Raw genomic sequence first — 27,229 nt, forward strand, 5'->3', positions numbered from 1 at the left:
GTTAGTGGGACAGCAGGTTCAAGAGGTGAATCACTCAATGCAGCATATCCAGCCTCTGACCTGCTGGCATATGTGTTTTGTGGTGATCCCTATGATACTCGTGGCGGGGAACTTAATAGCAATGTCATTGAATATTAAGGGTGAGATGATTAGATTCCTTCTGTGGGTGATGTTCATTGTTTGACAATTTAAGGCATAACTATTAGCAGCCCTTTCCTAAACATTTGGTTTCTCCAGTTCATTAAATTTGACAAGTTAGAGATTTGTTCTCATGACAGATTAAAGCAAACATCTACAACTTAAGTAGGCTCCAGCCACAAGAACAGTAATGTCACACCTTCATCATTTCTTTAGACAGTTCTCTCATGGTGGCTTGAATTTCAGGAATTTTTACTAAATTCTGCATGGCTTTCATCACTTCAGTGCTCTTCTCTAAGGCACCAGTGACTTTCGCTACAGCTGTGGAAGGGAAGGAAAAATAGTAAATTAAAAGCAGAAAACATATGACCATTTCATTTTGACTTACACAGCACTGCAAAGGCTGCCGCACAAAACCTCAGCTGTAGATTAAGCTTCATTGGCTTTGTTAAAATAAAGGAAAGAGCAATAAATCCGTGGCAGCTCAACATAATTCAATCATAAACACAAAATAACCTGCGGATGCTGGGGTCAAAGCAACACTCACAACACGCTGGATGAACTCAGCAGGTCAGGCAGCATCCGTGGAAAAGATCGGTCGACGTTTCGGGCCGGAACCGCCCAAAACGTCAACCTATCTTTTCCACGGATGCTGCCTGACCTGCTGAGTTCCTCCAGCGTGTTGTGAATGTAATTCAATCAGTTAGCTCTGATAGAGCCAAGAAATGGATTACCCTTCAAAGGTATATGCAGTACAATTCCAAAAGTGTTTGGAGAACTTGGCCAAAGTAAATGTACAGGTAATAATCCTGAATTATTACTGAAGGGAAATAATGTGGTGGTCCCTGCTCCTGGGTCAAGAGGGCTTTAAAAAATCAGGCAAAACTTTGAAGTGAGGAAGTTGTACACTTGTTTACCTCAATACTGATTATTAAGTAAACTGTCCTTTGTGCACAACTGTTTATATTGGTGAATGTGAATGTTGTTGGCAAGTTTAACAGTTACCATTCACCCTGACTACCCTTGGAAAATGATTTTGAACCACTACTTTGACCTGCGCGTGTGTGTGATGAGAAACCACACTGCAGTCAGAGAGCTGTGGAAGTTTGATCCAACAACATTGGATGGTGAATGATTTAGGTGGTGAAATTGATGTTTCATTGTGTCCATTACCTCATCTTTGTCCTTGAGCATGGTGGTGATGTCAAAAATCACTTTAGGGAGTCAACATGCGCACAACAGCAAGGTGTATTTGTGAAGGGGGAAAATGGCACCTCAGCTCCCAGATTAAACAATTAAATGAGCCATTTTGGACTGGATGGTGCTGAAATTTCTGAATGTTGTTCAAGCTGGACACATCCAAGCACATGGGGAGTACTTTGTCACACTTCTGACCCTGTCTTGCAGACATTGGAAAGACTTGAAGGCAAGTTAATCACTACAAGATACTGTCTCTGACCTGTTCCTATATGTATGTGTATGCAGTTGATTCAGTTAGAAATTTTGTACAGAATTTTGTCAAGGGGAACAGAAAATCTTCCTATCCAATAAAATCAAGCCAATACACTACTGCATTTCCATATAGTCCATCATAACATTGCTGTTTTGTTTAAGAAGCAGGCCACAAATAACACAGATCTTACAGCCTGTGCTTTCTGCAGCACATCTGAAATGGTGCACAATATTACAAACTGTTCACCAATATCACAACCTCGTCCAATGGCACTTGTATTTCTGGAGAATATCTGGAATGTATGATTTCATTTTTACATTGCTGTTTATTCTGGTTAAATATTTTTATTTTGTTCCAATAAAATGTCGCAATATTTGGCCTTTTTTGGTTGGGAGATTGAGTTCAAAAGCTGAGGTAATAGGTGCAGCTCTATAAAACTCTGATTAGATCACACTTGTGATTATTGTGTTCAGTTCTAGTTGCCTTATAGGAAGGATGTGGAAGCTTTAGAAAGGATGCAGAGCAGATTTACCAGGATGCTGTCTGGATTGGAGAACATGTCTTACGAGGAAAGGTTGAGTGAGCTAGGGGTTTTCTCTTTGGAGCAACGGGGGATAAGAGGTGGTTGCACTCAATCTCAATAATAAGCAAATGCTTTAAGAGGCTGGTCAAGGATTACATCTGCAGCTTGCTACCACCAAAACTGGACCCCTATAATTCGCCTGCCGACACAGCTGATCGACTTGTGTCAATCGACGATGCAATAGCCACAGCTCTACATAACGTCCTCACACACCTGGAGAAGAAGGATGCTCATGTGAGAGTGCTGTTCTTGGACTACAGTTCAGCATTCAACACCATAATTCCATCCAGGCTCGACAAGAAGACCTGAGACCTCGGCCTTGACCCTGCCTTGTGCAGCTGGATCCTGGACTTCCTGTCAGATCGCCAGCAGGTCGTAAGAGTGGGCTCCCTCACCTTCTGACTCTCAATACAGGAGCCCCTCAGGGCTGTGTCCTTAGCCACCTCCTTTACTCTCTGTATACCCATGACTCTGTTGCCACCCACAGCTCCAATCTGCTAATTAAATTTGCTGATGACACTACATTGATTGGCCTTATCTCAAACAATAACGAGGCAGCCTACAGAGAAGAAGTCATCTCTCTGACACAGTGGTGTCAAGAAAACAACCTCTCCCTCAATGTCGCAAAAACAAAGGAGCTGGTTGTGAACTACAGGAGGAATGGAGATGGGCTTACCCCTATTGACATCCTTCCACATCCTTCCTATAATGGATCTGTGGTTAAGAGGGTAAACAGAGGGTTAAGTTCCTCGGCATCCACATCACTGAGGACCTCACATGGTCTGCACACACCAGCTGTGTGATGAAAAAGGCACAACAGAGTCTCTTTCACCTCAGACAGTTGAGGGGGTTTGGTATGGGCCCCAAAATCCTAACTTTCTACAGAGGCACAATTGAGAGCCTCCTGAGTGGCTGCATCACTGCCTGGTATGGGAACGGTACCTCCCTTAATCACAGAACTCTGCAGAGAGTGGTGCGGACAGCCCAGCGCATCTGTAGTTGTGAACTTCCCACAATTCAGGACATTTTCAAGGACAGGTGTGTTAAAAGGGCCCATAGGATCAGCAGGAACATGAATCACCCCAAACACAATCTATTCCAGCTGCTACCATCCAGGAAATGGTACCACAGCAAAGAAGCCAGGACCAACAGGCTCCGGGACTGCTTCTTCCACCAGGCCATCAGACTGATTAACTCACTCTGATTTGCGCGTACTCTATATTACATTGACTGTTCAATTTATTATAAATTACTATGATTGCACATTTAGACAGAGTTGTAATATATAAGATTTTACTTCTCGTGTATGTGAAGGATGTAAAGAATAAAGTCAATTTAATTCAATACAATTCAATTCAACTCAATAGGTGTACTAGATGATAAGGGGCATTGACTGAATATACAACCAGTGCCTGTGCCCCAGGGCAGAAATGGCTAAGATGAGAGGGCATAATTTTAACGTGATTGGAGGGATGGCAGGTAGACTTACTTATACAGTGGTTGCTGCGTGAAGCATGCTGCCAGGGGTGGTGGTAGAAAATATCAGGGATATTTTAAGAGATCTTAGATAAGCACAACGATAAAAGAGAAATGGAGGGATATGTGGGAAGGAGAGAAGCATTGATCTTGGAGTGGGCTAAAGGGTTGGCACAACGTTATGGGCCGAATCTCCTGTACTATGCTATACTGTTGAAAATGAATTAATCACCCACCTGCTTCAGAGGTCGTTCTCACTAACCCCCATATTTGAAGGTGTTGCACTACCCCTTTCTACCCTCCAAGTAAAGGAAGGATGCAGAGTGGGAGCAAGGAGAGTAAACTACCCCCTAATGCTCAGAATCCAAATCACCACCCAAATGACAGGGGCAATGGAATCATTGATGGTGTAATCTCACCTCAGTTTAGCTATGGCTCCTAGTCAAAGAATAGCATCAGAAAACAATATTTTACGGAGGAGTCATGGCATATTACCGTAATTCATGGACAGCATAAACACCTTACCTAGTTGGTTCTTCATACTCATAAGGACAGAGTTCATTTGTGCTTTTGATGCATACAATTTGCTTACAGCCTTCTTTGACCGTACGATTTCTTTTGCTAATATGATGCAAACATCCTTTTGACCCTTCTTTGCAGCATCTTTCACAGACCTCTTTACTTTCTCCTCTTCTCTTCCAATATCTATTGGAAATAGAAAGTGTTATTACCAACTGCTGTCTTTCCTAATGTCTCTGTAGGCTTCATTCACACTGAAGTCAAGTTTGTTGTCATTTAAATGTTTACACCTATACTGTCAAACAAGACAAAGTTTCTCCAAGCCAGGGTGTAAAGCACAGTAGTAAATATAACACAATATCTAAGGAAGTAAGGATAAAACCTGCAGATGAATTATGCATAAATAAACAAAGTAAAGCACATAAATTAAATATTGTCAGGTACAGAACAGATTAACTGGTGACACTTTTAATGCAATGCAGCAGGAAGTTCAGAAGCCTATTGGCCTGCGGGAAGAAACTGTTTCTCATCCTGACCGTTCTTGTTTTTACACATTGGACAGTGTTAAGTCAAAGAGGATGCTGGATGGATGGGTGGGATCCTTAATAATATTAAGGGCCCTGCGTACACAGTGCTCCTGAAAAATGTCGCCAATGGATGGTAGGGAGGTCCCTATGATCCTCTTAGCTGTTCTCAGTCCCTTGTAGGATTTCTAGTCCGATGCTCGGCTGCTCCCATACCAGATGGAAATGAAACTTGTGTGGATATACTGAAGCAAAATGAGCATTTTTACACACAGGATCCCTTAAACAACAGAGATAATTGTCTAGTTTTAATGAGGGTGTTGTGTTGTCCAGAATTTGCAGTGTGGCAACAGATCACTCAGCCCCATCATCTTATAGTGACCAGTGGGGACCCATCCATTGTTCATCCCACCTCCAGCATTTGGCCCATAGCCTTCTGTGCCAAGGCAAACCAAAGATAAAGATATGCTCTATTTGTCACATGGACATCGTAATGTACAGAGAAATGCGCCATTTGCATCAACAACCAACTCAGGCTGAGGACAGGCTGGGTGCAGCCCACAAGTGTTGCCACACATCTGGCACCAACGGAGCATGCTACAACTTACTAACCCCAACCACACGTCTTTGGAAACTGGAGCACCTGGAGGAAACGCACATAGTGATGGACAATGTATGAAGTATGAACTCCTTAAAGACAGTGGCCAGAATTGAACCCCGAGATTTTCTGGTCACTGGCACTGTAAAGCATCATGCTAACCACTACGCTCTCATGACGCCCTAAACCAAACGTTTGTCTAAATGCATCTTAAATGCTGTCAATGATCCGGCTTCTAAAGTTCTTGTTCTTTGTGTTATACTTAATATCGGCTTAAGTATGGCTGAAGCTTGACAGGACAACAACCATCATAATGTTGTTTGTTTAGGTTATATTGCCAAGAGTGACACTTTCTAACTGAAGGCTGTGTGTGCTAGCCTGAGATAGGTACAAACCAACAGCTGACTGGTTGAGTGTTTCCTTTACACTCAGCACCATGCCCTCCGGGGAGTCTCAGAATAAGGGTCAAGCATTCAGGACCGATGAGTTTATGCATTGACATCATTACAAGTCTTCAGAAATGTTTACCAGTGAGTTGTGCTTGCTACAGCTGAGGCAGTGTATGATCCAACAAATGGTGCAAATTATTGTCTTGGACGTTTTTCTTGTGTTTACAAGACCCTGTTGGACATTGGTAATGCAGAATTCTGCAAGTCCAGTTCTCCGGCGATACTGACATCAGGGGAGCTATGTGGCCCCGGTCATTGCACAGACCAGATCCTCGTGCTGTGGTGTGGTGTGCTGCAGCTGCCCAGGGGAAGAGACACCAGAGGTGGTGTGGGAGAGAGCAGAGGCACGGCAGGCATGCTGGAGTCCGTGCCAGGTTGGAGGCTGGCCTCTCCTGTTGCTGTTGCCATCTAGTGTTCACTCTGTGGAAGACAAGCTGGATTACGTTTGTCTGTGGCTGCACCAGTGCGTGATGAGGAACTGCTGTGTACTTGGTTCTTACAGAAACTTAGCTCCAGGACAATATCCCATGCACCATCAATCTACAGGCAATGCCACTCAGGAACTTGGGCTATATTCTGGACTATGTTTTTTCTGCTGTCATTACTATACCTGCTCTATGCTGTATGTGACTATTGGTGCTGTACTTTGCACCTTGGCTCTGGAGGAATACTGTTTTAGAACATAGAATAGTACAGCACAGTACTGGCCCTTTGGCCCACAATGTTGTGCTGACCCTCAAACCCTGCCTCCCATATAACGCCCCACCTTAAATTCCTCCATATACCTGTCTAGTAGTCTCTTAAACTTCACCAGTGTATCTGCCTCCACCACTGATTCAGGCAGTGCATTCCACGCACCAACCACTCTCTGAGTAAAAAACCTTCCTCTAATATCCCCCTTGAACTTCCCACCCCTTACCTTAAAGCCATGTCCTCTTGTATTGAGCAGTGGTGCCCTGGGGACGAGGTGCTGGCTATCCACTCTATCTGTTCCTCTTATTATCTTGTACACCTCTATCATGTCTCCTCTCATCCTCCTTCTCTCCAAAGAGTAAAGCCCTAGCTCCCTTAATCTCTGATCATAATGCATACTCTCTAAACCAGGCAGCATCCTGGTAAATCTCCTCTGTACCCTTTCCAATGCTTCCACATCCTTCCTATAGTGAGGCGACCAGAACTGGACACAGTACTCCAAGTGTGGCCTAACCAGAGTTTTACAGAGCTGCATCATTACATCGCGACTCTTAAACTCTATCCCTCGACTTATGAAAGCTAACACCCCATAAGCTTTCTTAGCAACCCTATCTACTTGTAAGGCAACTTTCAGGGATCTGTGGACATGTACCCCCACATCCCTCTGCTCCTCCACACTACCAAGTAACCTGCCACTTACTTTGTACTCTGCCTTGGAGTTTGTCCTTACAAACCCTTCTCCGGGTTGAACTCTATCTGCCACTTCTCAGCCCACTTGTGCATCCTATCAATGTCTTTCTGCAATCTTTGACAATCCTCTACACTATCTACAACACCACCAACCTTTGTGTTGTCTGCAAACTTGCCGACCCACCCTTCTACCCCCACATCCAGGTCGTTAATAAAAATCACAAAAAGTAGAGGTCCCAGAACAGATCCTTGTGGGACACCACTAGTCACAACCCTCCAATCTGAATGTACTCCCCCCACGATGACCCTCTGCCTTCTGCAGGCAAGCCAATTCTGAATCCACCTGGCCAAACTTCCCTGGATCCCAAGTCTTCTGACTTTCTCAATAAGCCTACTGTGTGGAACCTTGTCAAATGCCTTACTAAAATCCATGTAGATCACATCCACTGCACTACCCTCATCTATATGCCTGGTCACCTCCTCAAAAAACTCTATCAGGCTTCTTAGACACGATCTGCCCTTCACAAAGCCATGCTGACTTTCCCTGATCAGACCATGATTCTCTAAATGCCCAGAGATCCTATCTCTAAGAATCTTTTCCAACAGCTTTCCCACCACAGACGTAAGGCTCACTGGTCTATAATTACCCGGACTATCCCTACTACCTTTTTTAAACAAGGGGATAACATTCGCCTCCCTCCAATCCTCCGGTACCATTCCCGTGGACAACAAGGACATAAAGATCCCAGCCAGAGGTTCAGCAATCTCTTCTCTCGCCTCGTGGAGCAGCCTAGGAAATATTGCGTCAGGCCCAGGGGACTTACCCGTCCTAATGTATTTTAACAACTCCAACCCCTCCTCTCCCTTAATATCAACATGCTCCAGAACATCAACCTCACTCATATTGTCCTCACCGTCATCGTTCCCTCTCATTGGTGAATACTGAAGAGAAGTATTCATTGAGGACCTCGCTCACTTCCACAGCCTCCAGGCACATCTTCCCACCTTTATCTCTAATCGGTCCTACCTTCACTCCTGTCATCCTTTTGTTCTTCACATAAGTGAAGAATGCCTTGGGGTTTTCCTTTACCCTAATCGCCAAGGCCTTCTCATGCCCCCTCTTGCTCTTCTCAGCCCCTTAAGCTCCTTTCTTGCTTCCCTATATTCCTCAATAGATCCATCTGATCCTTGCTTCCTAAACCTCATGTATGCTGCCTTCTTCCACCTGACTAGATTTTCCACCTCACTTGTCACCCATGGTTCCTTCACCCTACCATTCTTTATCTTCCTCACCAGGACAAATTTATCACGACCGGAATATAGGTGATAAATGACTAATACACTCAATTTCGTTTCTAAAAGGGCTTATCTAACGAGTTTAATATTAAACACACAGCGCATATTTTCCTCGCATGAATATAGTGATAAGTCAATTATCAAGGGAGGACAGGGGAGCTTGAAGTAAGTGTTGAATGAACTTCCAGTAGAAGTGGTAGGGGCAGGTTCGATATTATCATTTTAAGAAAAATTGTACAGGTATATGGACAGGAAAGGAATGGAGGGTTATGGGTTGAGTGCAGGTCGGTGAGACTAGGTGAGAGTTGCATTCGGCACAGACTAGAAGGGCCGAGATGGCCTGTTTCCGTGCTGTAATTGTTATATGGTTATGTAAGTCACTTATAAGTCAATAGCATCATAACATTTTAAGTAACATTTGGATATTAAACACACAGTGCATATTTTCCCCGTATGAACATATAAAATCATTGCAACGCACCAATATCGCTGAATCAGTGGGATTGTTCCCCGGCAACAAGACAGTGCATTGAGGGGTGATGGGAGACAGCAATACTCGAAGGGGGTTCCTTGTGTCCAGTCTATTCAGCGATTTAGTTTTTGTTGCATTCATTGCAGAGATACGATGTTGGAAATGGAAGCAATGTTTTCAGTGCTTTTGTGGCTATCTCAGGGTATTCAGCCTTGACTTTGATCCAGAATGCCGGCAGAGATGTTATGTCAAGCATACTTTTCAGCCCACCGTCATTTGCAAGCTCAAGGAGCTGATCTCCTTCCCATGCTGACATGGATGATGTGCAGGTAATGACCTCGCATGCGTTCAAGCTCCACAGTGCGTGACAGGGAATGAGCAAAGGTGCAGCTGACTCATATCACCAAATCATATCGTTTCCTCGCGGTCTGGTAGCACATGCTTTGCGGCCCGGTACCAGTCCACGTCCCAGTGGTTGGGGACCGCTGCTGCAAGAGATCTCTAAACATCGACCACATGTCCATAGTACATTTCCCTGCAAAAACATCATCCCTATTCACACCTGCAAGTTCTAGCCTTATAGCCTCATAATTTGCCCTTCCCCAATTAAAAATGGTCCTGTCCTCTCTGATTCTATCCTTTTCGATGATAATGCTAAAGGCCAGGGAGCGGTGGTGACTGTCCCCCAGATGCTCACCCACTGAGAGATCTGTGCCCTGACCTGGTTCATTACCTAGTACTAGATCTAGTATGGCATTCCCCCGGTCGGCCTGTCCACATACTGTGACAGGAATCCGTCCTGGACACACTTAACAAACTTTGCCTCATCTAAGCCTTTGGAACTAATCAGGTGCCAATCAATATTAGGGAAGTTAGAGTCACCCATGATAACAATTCTGTTATTTTTGCACCTTTCCAAAATCTGCCTCCCAATCTGCTCCTCTGTATCTCTGCTGCTACCAGAGAGCCTATAGAATACTCCCAATAGAGTAACTGCTCCCTTCCTGTTCCTGACTTCCACCCATACTGACTGAAAAGAGGATCCTGCTACATTACCCACCCTTCTTGTTTTGTCTGCCTGTTTCATATGTATGTTTGAATAACAATTGAACTTGACCTTGAATTTGTGAATGCTCAGCTGCTGAGAATACTCAGAACTAGTATTTCTGGCACTGATGTAGTATGAGGATTAATTAGAAAAATGCTCAAGGCAAAGTAAACTTTGTGTTTGTTCCACCTACTGTCTCTCCTATTTCTTGTGCTTACATTCTGATTGCTGGCTTCTTCAGAGCATCACTTTGAAGAAAAGGAAACTGCTAATTCTCTTTAGAGCACAAGCTTCTACTTAACATATATAATCATGAATTAGGGACAAATACAGGCTCATCAGCCTCTCAGCTCTCCTCCACCATTTAATAAGATCATCTCAATCGGCATTTCTTTGTACCCTTGGTAACCTTTCACCCTTGCTTATTTAGTACCTATGTACTTCTGGATATCAAAGATTACAGCACAGTACAGGACCTTCAGCCCACAACATTGTGCCAACCTTTTAACCTACTCTATGATCAATCTAACCCTTCCTCCCCTCATAACCCTCCATTTTTCTATCTTCCGTGTGTTTATCAAAGTGCAATCTGCCATAAGAATACACCATGGTGAAAGAATTCCAAAAACCCCACCTAATTTTACTCTTAAATGACTGATCGGGGGACAACGTGAGCAAGGCGTGTTTGGCCGGACTCCTGCCTAACCTTTGTTATATATTTAGAACAGCGCTTTCTTTCAAATCTTATCAAAATAAGTAAGTAAGTCATTAAGTACATATAGCGAGAGTTACTTTGTTCTCTGACATGTGGTAATGGTATCTAAGCTTTGAAAATATAAATACACTGGGCTCACTAACACCAAGACGACCGACTCGCCGGCGCAGCGTTTAAGTGCTGACCCTGACCGCGCAAGTACCCTACCCCACACGAACTCAGGCGAAATGGATACGGAAGACCTAAAGATGCAGCTCCTCTCGGAGCTAAAAACGGCCATCTCTGTGGTGATAAGAGCAGAGCTGAAAAACGCCCTCGCTGAAGAGTTCAACTACCTGAAAAACGAAATGGGGAATGCCCTAGCCGAAAATTTAAACTACCTGAAAAACAAGTTGTAGGTAGTAAGAACCGAGTTGGCAAACAACGAGGCACGGACCCAAGTTGAGATTGACCAAGTAAAGGCTAATGTTAAAGACATGGAAAACGGCATATCCTCGTGGTCAGATGAAATGGTATCGCTTCAAACCATCGTAAACGCCCTGAAGTCAGAGCTGAAGGACTTAAGTGATAAATGTGAAGACATGGAGGGAAAAATGCGGAAGTACAACATCCGTATTTTGGAGGTTGCTGAGGGACCCGGGTCAAGTTCCGCAGAGCTGAGGGGCCCGGGTCAAGTTCCGCGGAGTCCATTTCTAAATTACTGTCAGAGGTGCTTAAACTGGACAAAAACATTCTTATCGTCCGCTCCAATTGGAGTCTCACACCAGAAAAATCTAGCGGTAAACCACGTGCAATTATAGTTAAACTACATTATTATCAGGACTGTGTTGATGTTTTACATTGAGCTTGAAACCAGGCTCCGCTTAACTACAATGGGAAACCCATCGCTATTTTTCCAGTCTACACCACAAGGGTCGCCAAAGCTCGAGCTGCATTCACAGACGTCAGGAAACTGCTGCATGACCAGCCGGATATCCAATATGGTATACTCTGCCCTGCTCGACTCTGCATTACACACAACAGGATGAAGAAAGAATTTCTGGATCTGGAGAAACCCATGGTCTATGTAACAAAGTATATCGTCACGGCTGCAAAACACAGAACATGATTACGGACCAGTAATGCATTTTTTCACATGTGGGACTCCAATGGGCTATTCATAAACAGTTGCAGAATCGATAGTTTTCTGCAGTGCCCAGGAAAAGTATTATTATTGTCCCAGTCTTTTGTCATTTGTCATGGAGTTTTTTGTCATGGAAATATGTTTTCTTTGTGGTCACTGTCAAGATGTTAAAGCTTTTTTTTGGGGGGGGGGAATCTTTTCAAGATTAGGTTTAATTTTGAATCCTTCAATATGCTTAAACCAAATTGGATTCATTTCTCGTTAATTAGCAAATTCATAATACCAGCTGTGTGTGTGTGTGTGTGTGTGTGTGTGTGTGTGTGTATATATATACACACACACATATATATATATTATACACACATACTATGTTAATATTCTTTTTTTTCTGGTTTCTTATTTTAGAGTGGGTTGGGCAGGAGCTCAACCTGAGTTAGCTCAGAAGGCACCCAAGTCAACACTTAATGTGTGGATATGGTAATAAAGGGTTTTGGGTTCACCGTGTTTGTATAGGTGATAAAGGTAGGTAAATTGCCAGACTATTTCTTTTTGTTTCATACTCAGGCCTATCGTTGTTTCTATCTATGTATATTGGGAGATACCTATGTGATGTTCTAATTCCTTCAGTTCCATATGGTTAATAATAACATTTCATCTCAGACAAACGGTTGCTCTGTTAAATTAGTGAGTTGGAATGTTAAATCTCTTAATCACCCTGTAAAAAGTAAAAAGGTATTTACTCATTTGAAACACCTTAAGACTAATATAGCATTCCTACAGGAGACCCACTTGCATATCTCTGATCATTGTTGACTAAGGGGGGATGGGGTTGGTCAAGTATTTCACTCTAATTTTAATTCAAAGGCCAGAGGAGCAGCTATAATATTTAGTAAAAATACGCAGTCCGTGGCAACGAGTGTTGAATCTGATCCAGCTGGACGGTTTTTAATTGTAACTGGGCGGCTATATGGGCTGCCCGTTATTCTTGCCAATGTTTATGCACCGAACTGGGATGACCATATGTTTTTTAGTGATTTCTTCTCCAAGTTGCCAAACATGGTCACACATAAGCTCATCCCCGGAGGCGATTTTAATTGTCCTCTCTCCAATTTTGGACCACAGTGCTGCGAGGAATGTCCCTGCCTCTAGGTCAGCACAGTCTATCAGACATTTCCTTAAAACACATGGAGTGCCTGATGTATGGCGGTTTTGTAACCCTACCTCTCGGAGTTACTCTTTTTTCTCCCCAGTATACGGTTCCTATTCGCCTATAGGTTTTTTCTATGGACACCAGCCTTCTCTCTTCTGTAACAGAGTGTGATTATGAAGCCATAGTTATATCTCATCATCGTCAGCTGACCTTAATATTACGTATCCCTACTACACAACCAGGTTACCGTCCTTGGAGGCTAAATCCTACTGTCCTTTCAGATGAATGTTTTGTGAAGTATATTTACTCCGAAATAGAATCTTTTCTGAGAATTAATCAAACACCAGGGATGTCTCCATCAATTGTGTGGGAGGCGCTAAAGGCATATTTAAGAGGCCAAATAACCTCATTCTGTGCACATGGGAGAAAAATAAGGACTGAACGTATTGAACAACTGACAGATCAGATACTGTATAGCCAAGCGCCCTCACCTGCTTTGCTCAATCAGCGTTTATTGCCTCAGGCCGAATACAATCTATTAACAACTCAAGAGGCTGAATATCTTATCTCCAAGTTGCAATGTGAGTTTTATGAACATGGAGAAAAAACAGGGAGGCTGCTAGCCCATCAACTGCGTCAAAAAACGGCCAGTCACGGTATACCTGAGATATGGGATGTACAGAGCATAAAACAAACAGATAATGTAGAAATTAACTCATGCTTCCATAGCTTTTACCAATCATTGTACTCCTCCGATTCATCCACCACCCCATCAGATCTAGATGATTTTGTTAAAAAACTAAACATTCCACATATAGATCCATATGTAGCTGCTGATCTGAAGAAGGCAATCACGACTCTGGAGATAGACTCAGCAATTAGGAGTATGCAGAGTGGAAAATCTCCAGACCCAGATGGATATCCTTCTGCATTTTTAAAAAAGTTTTCCACTCAACTTTCCCCATTACTATTATCTGTTTTTGAAGAGCCTTCTTTATCCCACTCCCTACCTCCCACAATGCGTCAAGCAGTTATTTCATTAATTTTGAAAAAGGGCAAAGACCCCTTTGAATGTAGTTCCTACCAACCAATCTCCCTTTCAAATACGGATACCAAAATCCTTGCAAAAGTTCTGGCACACCGAATGGAGAAGATTCCACCATAATTATCTCACCTGATCAAACAGGTTTTTATAAGAAATTGGTACTCTTTTTTTAATATAAGACGTCTTCTAAATATACTATGTGATTCCTCTGCATGTAGTACCCCAGAGATTATTCTCTCACTTGATGCTGAAAAAGCATTTGACCGGGTGAAATGGGACTTTCTTTTCTATACTCTCCAAAAATGTGGTTTTGGTTCTACATTCACCTCATGGATTGAAGTACTTTACTCGTCCCCACTGGCAGCAGTGCGTACTAATAACTGTATATCGTCCTTTTTTGAACTTCAGTGTGGCACAAGACAGGGATGCCCTTTATCTCCACTCCTTTTTCCTGTGGCAATTGAGCCACTCGCTGTAGCCCTGAGAACATCGGTTAGTATCAAAGGCATCCACAGGGGAGCTTTGGAACATAGAGTGTCTCTGTACGCGGATGATATGATATTGTATATCTCAGATCCAACTCAAAGTCTCCCAAATCTATCAATATTGCTCACTAAATTCGGTCAAAAATCTGGTTATAAAGTTAACTTTCAAAAGAGTGAACTAATGCCAATTGGGACCACATGTTTGGATATTTCTTTTTCCGTGACCCCCTTTAGAATCAGCTATAGGAAATTTAAATACTTGGGGGTCTGGATAACACATAATTACAAGAACCTTTATAAAGCCAACTATCAACATCTCCTTTCCAATCTTAAACAGGAATTTGAACGTTGGAATTCTTTATCTCTTTCCTTTAGTGGGAGGATTAATACAATTAAAATGACTGTCCTGCCCAGATTCTTATACATGTCCCAAAGCCTCCCAATTTTTCTAACAAAGACTTTCTTCAATACCCTAAATAGTCAAATTTCAAGTTTTATTTGGAATAAAGAACAGCCCAGAGTAAAGGAAAAAATACTACAGAGGCCTCGTAAGATGGGGGGGGGGGGAGACAGGGGGTGGCACTTCCAAATTTTCTATCTTACTACTGGTCAGCTAACATAAGAACAATTTCATATTGGACAAGAGATGATATTGCTGCTCCTAGCTGGGTGATTATGGAGAAGTCATCCTTACAATTTACCTCTTCGTCGGTAATATATGCTAAACTACCACTGTCACAACTTGTATCTAGTTTCACACTGAATCCAGTTGCAATGTGCTCCATTAAAATTTGGTTCCAATTTAGACGTCATTTTTCACTTAATAACCTCTCACTCGCTGCACCAGTAGCAAAAAATTACATGTTCACCCCAGCAATAATGGATGCAGTGTTTGATATTTGGTCTAAACATGGTATCACTTCATTGTATAATCTCTACATTGACAGCAATTTAGCCCCTTTTGAACAGCTAGTTAAGAAATTTGATATCCCTAGGACACACTTCTATAGATATTTACAACTCAGAAGTTTTATGGCCTCTTATCTTGAGTGCTTTCCCTACTGCCCCCACTTCATCGCTCTTAGATTCAGTCCTTAAATGCAAAATTGATGTGAAACAATCTGTAAGCAAAATCTATGAGCTACTTAATGTAGTTAATCCTGAGAATTAGGATTTATTAAAACATAAATGGGAAGAGGATATTGAGGAACAAATTCCAGATGACATATGGCAAAAAACAATTTATAGAATTTTTTCATCCTCTGTGTCTGGGAGATGTTGTTGTTCAGTTTAAAATTGTACACCGTTGTCATTGGTCTAAAGTTAGATTGGCTAAGGTTAATAAAGATCTTGACCCAATGTGTGAGAGATGTAAACAATTCCCAGCTACACTCTGCCATATGTTTTGGTCATGTCCAAAACTGGTAAATTTCTGGGGTTTGATTTTTGGAACTTTTCCAAAAATTCTTGTACAATTAATTACCCCATCTTGGTCAATAGCACTATTTGGAGTGCCTTCTCAGAATATTAACCTCAGCAAATTCCAAACCGATCTCATCATTTTTTGTTCACTTCTTGCCAGAAGGCTCATCTTGTGCAAATGGAAAGACTCTTCCCCTCCAACATATGGACATTGGATCAAAAATATCATGTACTTTATAAAATTTGAGAAGATCCGCTATTCGATCAGGAGGCATTCTGCAAGATTTAACACCACTTGGCAACCTTTTTTAAGCTTTGGATATGCTGAAAAAATTATTTGAATGTGTAAGGTGCTCTATCTTTGTATGTACACTAGGCCTTTGTATCTATTTTTGACTGGTCTGGCTGGTTCTATTTGTTCTTGTTTACTGAGGGGTGGGGATTTCTTTTTGTAACTGGTATAAAATGGTTGGTAGTATAATAACACATGTTCCTGCTATTTTTCTCTGTTAATAAAATTACTTTGATCAAAAAAAAACTGATCACTTAATTTTAAAAAACGATCTCCTAGGTTCTCCCACAACAGCAGACATCTCTTCCATATCCATCCTGTCAAAGATCTTGTGTATATCAATCATTCCCCTCACTCTTCTAAACTCCTGGATACAAACATGCTCTATCCAATCCTTCCTCTAAAGAGAACCTTCCAATTTAATAAAACTTTCTCTGAACTACTTTCAATAAGTAAGGAGATCAGTACTACAGACAGCACTCCAGATATGCTCTCACCAATGACCTATACAACTGAAGCATAACCTCACTAATCTTGTATTAACTTCTACGAGCAAAAAAAAACAAAAGCATTGATTTACCATTGATGATGCGCCCAACCGCATCTCCTCCATTTCCCAGACATCCACACTCACTGAATCTTCCCATTGCCTTAATAGAGATAGAGTTCCTCTTGTTCTCACCTACCACCCCATGAGTCTCTACATCCAACACATCATTCTCTGCAACTACTGCCATCTTCAATGGGATCCTACCACTGAACACGTCTTTAACTCCTCCCCCACTCTCTCTTACAGCAGGGTTTGCTCCCTCTGTGATTCCCTTGTCTATTTGTTCCTCCTCACCCAACCTTCCTCCTGCAAGTGACAGCTAAGCTACATTTGCCTATTTACCTCCTCCCTTACCTCCATTTAGGGCCTCAAACAGTCCTTCAGGTGTTCACCTGTGAACCTGCTGGGGTTGTCTATTTATCCGGTGCTCCTGATGTGGCCTCTGCTATATTGGTGACATCCAACATAAAATAGGAGACCACTTTGACAAGCAGCTCTGCTCCATCCACAAAAAGCAGACTTTCCCAGTGGCCAGCCATTTTAATTACTATCCCCATTCCCATTACGACATGACGGTCCACAGGCTCCTCTTTTACCACAATGAGGCCACTCTCAGGAAGGAGAAGCATCACTTCGTATTCCATCCAGGTAGCCTCCAACCTGATGGCATGAACATTGATTTCTCCAACTTCTGGTAATTTTACCCCTCTCCCTTCTCTCTTCTTCTATTCTGCACTCTGGCCTCTTACCTTATTTCCTCACCTGCCCTGGTGCCCCTCCTTCTTTCCTTTCTCCATGGTCCACTGTCCTCTCATATCAGATTCCTACTTCTCCAGCCCTTTACCTTTTCCAACTATCACCTTCTTTCCTTAAGAAGGGTCTAAGTCTGAAACATCAACTGTTTATTCATTTCCATAGCTGCTGCCTGACCTGCTGAGTTCCTCCAGTATGTTGTGTGTGTTGCTCTGGATTTCCAGCATCTGAAGAATCTCGTGTTTATAATAAGCAATAATATTTTGCCTGCTTTCTTAATTAACCAACTCTTATCGCTGTGAAAAACAGCTCAAGTACACCTGGATTTTCACAATGTTATTCAGGGTTTCTGTAGTATACCGTCAAATATTTCCACACTGTTGCATAAACAGAAAAATCTTTTACTCACCCCGAATCTGTCTGTCAATCACTCTCATTTCCTTTCTTATTTTTATTGACCATTCTGAGACCTAATAATAAAAACAAGTTGGAACATTATTAACACGTTTCAGATATTGCATTAATGGGATGGAGAATCCATTTTTAAACACATAAATAAAAATAAACTGATACATTTCAGAACTCTTCACCAGAATCGTGGAAAATTAAGATTAGCATGTAAGTTCCAATTCATAAAAACTAGTGTAAATTTTTCAACGCCTTTCCCAGTATCTTCCCATTTGCTTCATAGAAACATAGAAACATAGAAAATAGGTGCAGGAGTAGGCCATTCGGCCCTTCGAGCCTGCACCGCCATTTATTATGATCATGGCTGATCATCCAACTCAGAACCCAGCCTTCCCTCCATACCCCCTGACCCCTGTAGCCACAAGGGCCATATCTAACTTCCTTTTAAACATAGCTAATGAACTGGCCTCAACAGTTTGCTGTGGCAGAGAATTCCACAGATTCACCACTCTCTGTGTGAAGAAGTTTTTCCTAATCTCGGTCCTAAAAGGCTTCCCCTCTATCCTCAAACTGTGACCCCTCGTTCTGGACCTCCCCAACATCGGGAACAATCTTCCCGCATCTAGCCTGTCCAATCCCTTTAGGATCTTATACGTTTCAATCAGATCCCCCCTCAATCTTCTAAATTCCAACGAGTACAAGCCCAGTTCATCCAGTCTTTCTTCATATGAAAGACCTGCCATCCCAGGAATCAATCTGGTGAACCTTCTTTGTACTCCCTCTATGGCAAAGATGTCTTTCCTCAGATTAGGGGACCAAAACTGCACACAATACTCCAGGTGTGGTCTCACCAAGGCCTTGTACAACTGCAGTAGTACCTCCCTGCTCCTGTACTCGAATCCTCTCGCTATAAATGCCAGCATACCGTTCGCCTTTTTCACCGCCTGCTGTACCTGCATGCCCACTTTCAATGACTGGTGTATAATGACACCCAGGTCTCGTTGCACCTCCCCTTTTCCTAATCGGCCACCATTCAGATAATAATCTGTTTTCCTATTTTTGCCACCAAAGTGGATAACTTCACATTTATCCACATTAAATTGCATCTGCCATGAGTTTGCCCACTCACCCAAACATGATCCATGTTTATTTTTTCCATATTTATTTTATTGCTATTCCAAAGACTTCAATCAACAAGCCTATTTTTAGGCAATATTGGGCAGCCAGAATGATTTTTGTTTTAATGAGGATCCAGCCAATCTGTAAATATTTTGCAACAATAACACAGCGATGAAACTGTGTGAAAATACACTCTATGAAGATCATCAAAAAGAGAAAATATATTGCGGGATAACGAAGTGACAAAGAAATTAAACACTATTTTGAGTTTGGCTTCACAGAAGACCCAGAAAACTTCCCAAAAACAATAGATTTCTCATCCTTGTTACTGCAACGTTACACTTCCTGTGTTAAATTTCATCTGCTTTGTGTAAGAAAAGGAATGAAAGGTTTTGGCTTTTCTACAAGCCTATTTTAAGCTATTCAAGCTAATAATAACCCCCAGTACAATAGTTATGCATAACCAGACTAGTCTTCAAATTCCAGTAATTAACATTTTGAACTGTCAATGGTTCTTCCTGCTTAAACAAACATACTTGATAATTTCTATGACTTTTCCCACACCATTTTCATATTTCAAGTCACTGCTCTTAACACATCTGTAATGGATGAATTGAGAGCAAAGGCCACAAGAAAACAGGCTAATGTATGATTCAAAAGGATGACAACTCATCTAACAAGTTCAATTTCTTAGCTGTTCTTCATAGATTCCCATTCCCTTACTGATTAAGAATCAATCAGAATCTTGAATATTTACGCCCTCATTACCCACCCCCCAAAACAGCTTTTCACATCTGTCTCTCTCAGAGGGAAGAAATCCTTCACATCAGTCTAAAATGGGTAACCCTTATTCTGAGACCACGGTTTCTGTTCTGGACTTCTCCAAGCTCAGCGTTTACCCAACTACCCTCCTAAGAACATTATACATTTCAATAAAATCCCCTTTCATTCTTCCAGAATCCAATGATTAGGTTCTGGACCTGAATGTTAAGGGACTGCCCCCCCCACAGCTGTAAACCTTCTCTGAACCAACTCCAATGAAATACAACTTTCCTTAAAAAGAGTGATGAAAATGGCAGAGCTGTAGGTGGCCTAACACCTTATGTAACTGGAGTGAGATTTCAATACTACCCAAGAGCTGACATCCCATTAGTCTTCGCCATCACACTACACTTATGTTCCGGCTTCCTGCATTTAATGAACAAGGTCTTCCAAATCCCTTTGTTTCTACATTTAAATAATGTTTTCCCTCCAAAATAAACATCAAATTTTCCTGTGTTATACTGCATTAGTCAATATTTTGCCCATTCACCTCAACAAAAACTCTGCTATCTGTCTGTATCCTTGCATCTTACCTTCACACCTCTCACTCCTCCAACAATATAGGCCCAACCCACTGAAACTTTTCTTAAATCCCCTCATTTCAAAGCAAGGTAATGAACTTTCTCTGGTTGATAAACATCGCTACAATCTGATATCCTTACCGAGGAGTCAGGCCTGAGTTCTGTCTAACTCTGCAGTCCCTTCTGTCACCAGATCCCATATCAGCTAGTGTATTTTGTTTCCCTGTTTCAGGCCTCCTTTATGGGACAGTGTTACTGCAAAATGGCTGCACAGTACTCTGCCCCAGAAAGGAATTCACGCCATGTCCGTTGAGATGCTCTGTTACCAAACACAGCAGTTTAAGTCCAAGGATTTGACCTCTTTTAGTGGAACTCTAGACAGAATGAGCTACTCTGTCAAAATGGAAACAATTGCTGACCCAGATTCTAGACAGATGGTAACAGGAATACTGCTCCACTACTGTCAGAGGTCAGAACAGCTGAAGCCCAGTCGAGCCTTTCTATCACAAGGAATGACATCAAATAACAGATTATTTTAAAGCTCCATTTCATCTTTACTTGAAGTTATTTAGTGAATTTACAAGAAGAAAGACATGTAGTACGGACTTGCATTTCTAGCACACAGCTACCAACCTCAGAATCCTCAACACTTACAAGCCAAAGTGTTTTATGAACAATAGATCCAGTTTTCAGGTGAAACATGGCAAAGTCGTACAAATAATTATGTCAGATCTTTTTTTTAAGTTTGATGTCAATTGGACAATAAATATTGGCCAGGAAATAGAAGAACATTCCCATTCTTCTTCAAGAAGTGCCGGGGGGGGCGGGGGCTGTAATTTATATTAACTCCCAAAAGCAGCCAGGGCCCTGGATACAAAAACAGAAACGCTGGAAAATCTCAGCCAGTCAGTTGCGCAGCCTCTGTGGAAAGAGAAACCCAGAGCTAGAAGAGATTTTCCCAGGTGCTGCAGGAGGGTAGAAAAGAGCTTGCAGGGGGTCTGGCTGAGTTTTTTTAAATCTTCACTGGATCCGAGATACCATTAACAGGAGGATCACACTTCTTTTCAACAAAGGCACCTGAGAAAAGCCTGTAACTATAGATCTGTAAATCTAACACCAGTGGAAAAAAGTTCTGGGGGGACAACTAACGATGACTGTAATGAGCACCACAACAACAAATTCAAGTCGTCTCAGATAGTGATAATGCACCTGATTCAGATCTGTGAAGGCATGGACTAATCAGAGATAGCCAATAGGTTTTTGCCATGGGCAAATCCTGTCGGACTATTTGATTGAATTGTGTGAAGCGGTATCAAGGTGTTTTGTGAAGGCACAGCAGTGGATGAAATTTACACGGCCTTCACCAGATTCCACATAGGAGACTGCTTCAAAAGGTTAGGGCTCATGGGATCCAGGGCAAACTGGAATACCGAATCCAAAATGGGCTTGGCAAGAGGAGGTAATCGATGATGGTACAGGGCTGATTATGTAACGGCATGCCTGTCACTAGTAGTGACTCACAGGAATAGATGCTGGGATTTCTTGCTTGTAATATTCGAATGTGGATGTGGGAGGCAAGTTAGTAGATGGCACAAATGATAAAGACTTGTTTATATTGTAGAAGGCACATGCTGAAGAGAGATATCAATGTTTTGAGGAGATGGAGATGGAGCTCAATACAGACCAATGTGAAGGAACATATTTTGGGAGCATTCCTGTCCCATGATCCTCTCGTATCCCCTTTTGCCTATCACCTGTCCAGCTCTCGGCTCTATCCCTCCCCCTCCTGTCTTCTCCTATCATTTTGCATCTCCCCCTCCCCCTCCAGCTTTCAAATCCCTTACTCACTCTTCCTTCAGTTAGTCCTGACGAAGGGTCTCGGCCTGAAACGTCGACTGCGCCTCTTCCTATAGATGCTGCCTGGCCTGCTGCGTTCACCAGCAACTTTGATGTGTGTTGCTTGAATACTATAAATGGCAGGATGGATCAAGGAACAGAGGGACCTTGCTGTACAAATCCATAAATGCTTGAGCACAGCAATGCAGGAGAAAAAAAGCGGTTAGAAAGGCACACAGGATATTGGCTTCTGTTAATTAGGACATTAAATATACAAGGAAGGAGGCTCTGCTTCAACTTTATAAAACCTCAGCTGGAGTACTGTGCATAGGAGGAATATGATGGCAGTGGAGAGGTGATTCACCAGGATGTTATCTGGGATGGAGCTGTTCAGTTATGAGGAGAAATTGCAGATGACGGTCTTTTCTCCCTGAGTGGAAGAGAGTAAGAAGGAACACAACTGAGGTATATAAATTTATGAGGGTAATAGTTGGAGTAGACTATACTAAACTTCTCCCTATATCGGAGGTAGATAAAACTAGAGAACACAGGTTTAGAACAAGGTGGCGGGGGGGGGGAGGAGAAAGAGCTTCAGAGGTAATGCATGGTGGACCTTCTTCACCCAGAGAGCAGTAAGCTCCTAAGAGAAAGGTTGAAGCTTGGTTGTTGGTTTCAACAAACACTTGAATCAATTAGGCAGAGAAGGATACAGACCAAATGGAAGGATGCTGACTGGCGTGGATGAGTTGGGCCAAATGACTCATTTCCATGCTGTATAATTTTACGATTTTGTCCCTTAGTCTTTGAATCATCTGCTATTAAAAAGAGGTTAGCTTGGTTTGATCCGTCATGAACCCATGCTGCCATGGTTATTATAGTGATGGGGATGCCTGAAGCAATCAATTCACTCTCCTCGGATGTCATTAACTATTACACCTCAGTATTCAACTTTAGATAATCTGTCCTCAGTCTTCCATTACTTGTACTGATCCTGTTAAGAGGGCAAACAACATACAGGACCCAAGTGAGATTGTTCCACCATTACCATTGAAAACAAACAAAATGGAAACTAAAGCAGTCTGATTTATTACTAAACTGACAGTTAAACAGAAGCAACACACATCAAAGTTGCTGGTGAACGCAGCAGGCCAGGCAGCATCTCTAGGAAGAGGTACAGTCGACGTATCAGGCCGAGATCCTTCATCAGGACTAACTGAAGTCCTGCAACTGATTCCCAACCAAAAGGAATTAACCAATCAATACATTAAAATGCCACAGATCTGCAACAGTAGGTTAAACACCAATGCATGACAAACCTGGTAAATATATTAAACACTTACTGAACATTCTGTTTTATCCTCTACAGATGCTGCTTGACCTAGAGTTTTGATTTTACTTTACAATAAACCCCAGTGTTCTGTTGACATCAACACTGCCGAGGTCAAGAGCTTCACATTCCTAGAAGTGAATTATCACCTACAGCCTGCCCTGGTCCAACAACATTGATGAAACAGCCAAGGAAGTTTACCAATGCCTCTACTTCCTCAAAAGGTTAAAAATATTTGGCATGTCTCTAAAAGACCTTAACAACTTTTATAGCTGCACTACAGGAAGCATTCTATCTGAAAGCATCATGGCTTGGTGTGGGAACTGCTCGAGACAATGCACATCTATACTCACATCATTCTACAGAGGCGCAGTAGCGAGCATTCTAACAAGCTGTGTCACTGCTCGGTACGGAAACTGCACTGTGGAGGACAGTAAGGCACTACAACGGGTAGTCAAAACTACTCAACGCATCACTGGCACCGGTCTACCCGCCATCAAGGACGTATATACGGAAAGGTGCCGGAAAAGGTCCAGTAACATCATAAAGGATCCTCCCACCCCCACCCTGCTCATGGACTGTTTGTCCCACTTCCATCAGGGCAGAGGATAAATGTCATCCAGACCAAGACCATCAGACTCAAAACAGTAACTTTCTCCAAGCAGTAAGGCTGATCAACACCTCTCCCCACTGACCCACCACCACTTTATTATTTCCTACAAGTCACCTTATGTACTGACACTCCTGTGCCTAGCACTACTTAACGGACATACAATGAATGTACGCTAATTTACATATTTATACAGAGCTGTTCAAAGTCTTAGGCACATATATATAGCGGTGGCTAAGAATTCTGCACGGGACTATATATAGATTAAAATAGCAAGGTGGTTGGGAAATAGAAATAAGAGTACTTAACAAACACAAGAAAATCTGCAGATGCTGTAAATCCAAAGTAACACACAAAATGCTGGAGAAACTCAGCAGGCCAGGCAGCATCCATGGAAAAAAAGTTTTGGGCAGAGATCCGTCATCATAAAAGGATCAGAAGTGGAGAGGGTGAGCAATTTCAAGTTCCTGGGTGTCAATATCTCTGAGGACCTACCCTGGACCCGCATATTGATGCAACTATAACGGCAGCAAGACAGAAGCTTTCTTTCTTTTTCAATCTTTTTATTAATTTCAAAATACAGAAACAGAACACAGCCATAATACAAATAGAAGGAGATGTAATGTTACACTTAAAAAAATTAATTGCAAAACCAAGTAGTGGAAATTAACAAAGCTCCCAAACATGTAGAACTAACCATGGATAATACAAAATAAAAAAAAACTGGAAAAAAAAATGAAAAAGAAAAAAAAACAAAACAAAAAAAAACAAACCCCATCCCCAAAGAAAAACAAAATTAATCAACTAACCTAAAAGACTTGGGCAAAACTAACAACTTAAAAATGGAAAAGAAGAAAACCTGAGTGTCGACGACTCCAATCCCCTCCAACAACAGTACAGGGAGATAAAACAAGTTTGGAAATGATCAAATTACATCAAATGAAAATGCTGAATGAATGGCCTCCAAGTTTTTTCAAACTTAATAGAAGGGTCATAAACTGCACTTCTAATTTTCTCCAAATTCAAACACACCATAGTTTGTGAAAATCAATGAAATACAGTAGGAAGGTTGATCTCTTTCCAATTCAACAAAATGGACCTTCTAGCTATTAAAGTAAGAAATGCAATCATCCTTCGTGATGAAGAGGTTAAATTATTTAAGTCTATCATTGGTAGTCCAAAGATAGCAGTAATTGGATGAGGTTGTAAGTCTATATTTAGGACCGTTGAAATAATATCGAAAATATCTTTCCAATATTTCTCCAACAAGGGACATGACCAGAACATGTGGGTTAAAGAAGCTATCTCGGAATGACATCTGTCACGTATTGGATTAATATGAGTAATAACGAGATAATTTATCTTTGGACATGTGAGCCCTGTGCACTACTTTAAACTGTATCAACCTGTGTTTAGCACATACAGAGGATGAATTCACCAACTGAAGAAATTTTCCCCCATTTTTCAGTCGGTATATTAATCTCGAGTTCTCTTTCCCAGTCAGCTTTGATTTTATTAGAAGCATCAGGACATAGATTCATAATTATATTATATATAATTGCTACTACACTTTTCTGAGAGAGATTTAAATCTAAGATTTTTTCCAAAGTGTCCATTGGATATGGATGTGGAAAATTAGGAGAGACAGTAATTAAAAAGTTTCTAATCTGTAGATATCTAAAAAAGTGAGATCTGGGTAAGTTATATTTATTAGAGAGTTGATCAAAAGACATAAAACAGTTATCCAAGAATAAATCGCGAAAAGATATTATACCTTTGGTTTTCCAATCAAAGTAAGCTTGATCCATCGTAGAAGGTTGAAAAAGAAAATTTGATATAATAGGACTTGCTAGAATAAATTGATTAAACCCAAAAAATCTTCGGAATTGAAACCATATACGTAAAGTATGCTTAACTATTGGGTTGTTCATTTGTTTATATGATTTAAAAGAAGTAAAAGGAAGTAAAGTTCCTAAAACCGAACCCAAGGAGAACCCTTGTAATGAATTAGATTCAAGATTTACCCAATGAGGGTTTAAAGATGCGTCCAAATCTTGTAACCAAAATTTTAAGTATCGAATATTAATTGCCCAATAATAGAATCTAAAATTCGGGAGGGCAAGCCCCCCCTCCTTTTTAGATTTCTGTAGATACCTTTTATCTAACCTAGGATTTTTACTCTGCCAAATATAAGAGGAAATTTTTGAATCTATGTTATCAAAAAAAGATTTTGGGATAAAAATTGGAACCGATTGGAATATATACAAAAATTTAGGCAAAATGATCATCTTAATAGCATTAATCCGACCAATCAAAGACAAAGAGATTGGGGACCATTTGGTAAATAAAAGTTTAATCTGATCAATTAAAGGTAAAAAATTAGCTTTAAATAAATCTTTATACTTTTTCGTAATTGTTATCCCTAAATATATAAATGAATCAGTAACCAATTTAAATGGTAAACGTCCATAAATAGGTACATGCTTATTTAAAGGGAATAATTCACTCTAAGATTCAATTTGTAACCAGAGAAGTCACTAAATTGAGCTAACAGATCTAGGATAGCAGGAATTGACTTCTCCGGGTTAGAGATGTATAACAACAAATCATCTGCATATAATGATAATTTATGTATTTCGTTTCCACGGGTAATACCAACAATATTTGGCGAGTCACGAATAGCAATTGCTAAAGGTTCAAGAGCAATATTAATTAGTAAAGGACTAAGAGGGCAACCTTGCCTAGTACCACGAAAAAGAGGAAAAAAAGGAGATCTATAATTATTTGTACAAAGCGAGGCTACCGGGGAGTAATGTAACAATTTAATCCAAGATATAAATGTCAAATTAAAATTAAATTTCTCAAGAACATTAAATAGATAAGGCCATTCAACTCTGTCAAAGGCTTTCTCGGCATCTAATGAGATAATATATTCCGGGGTAGTAAGTGAGAGGGTATAAACAATATTCATTAACCTCCTAATATTAAAGGATGAATAGCGATTTTTAATAAATCCGGTTTGATCCATAGAAATAATTTGAGGTAACACCTTCTCCAGTCTAGTTGCTAGAATTTTTGAAAAAATTTTAGAGTCTACATTCAGAAGAGATAT

The 27,229-nt window shown here is 41.3% G+C and overlaps 1 protein-coding gene across 2 annotated transcripts in view; it reads right to left on the bottom strand.

The window, feature by feature from the left end:
• rnf103 (ring finger protein 103) overlaps positions 1 to 27,229 on the bottom strand; it is an 88,910-nt gene that overhangs the window by 2,245 nt on the left and 59,436 nt on the right. For both annotated transcript variants that reach the window (XM_063047073.1, XM_063047071.1), the window contains 3 exons: positions 17,884 to 17,944; positions 4,176 to 4,355; positions 338 to 459 (listed from right to left, as the gene is read on the bottom strand). In XM_063047073.1, the coding sequence (XP_062903143.1) occupies positions 338 to 459; positions 4,176 to 4,355; positions 17,884 to 17,944 (363 nt within the window). The remainder of the gene's footprint in view (positions 1 to 337; positions 460 to 4,175; positions 4,356 to 17,883; positions 17,945 to 27,229) is intronic.

This window comes from Mobula hypostoma, chromosome 4 (genome assembly GCF_963921235.1).
Source record: "Mobula hypostoma chromosome 4, sMobHyp1.1, whole genome shotgun sequence".
Classification (NCBI taxonomy): Eukaryota; Metazoa; Chordata; class Chondrichthyes; order Myliobatiformes; family Myliobatidae; genus Mobula; species Mobula hypostoma.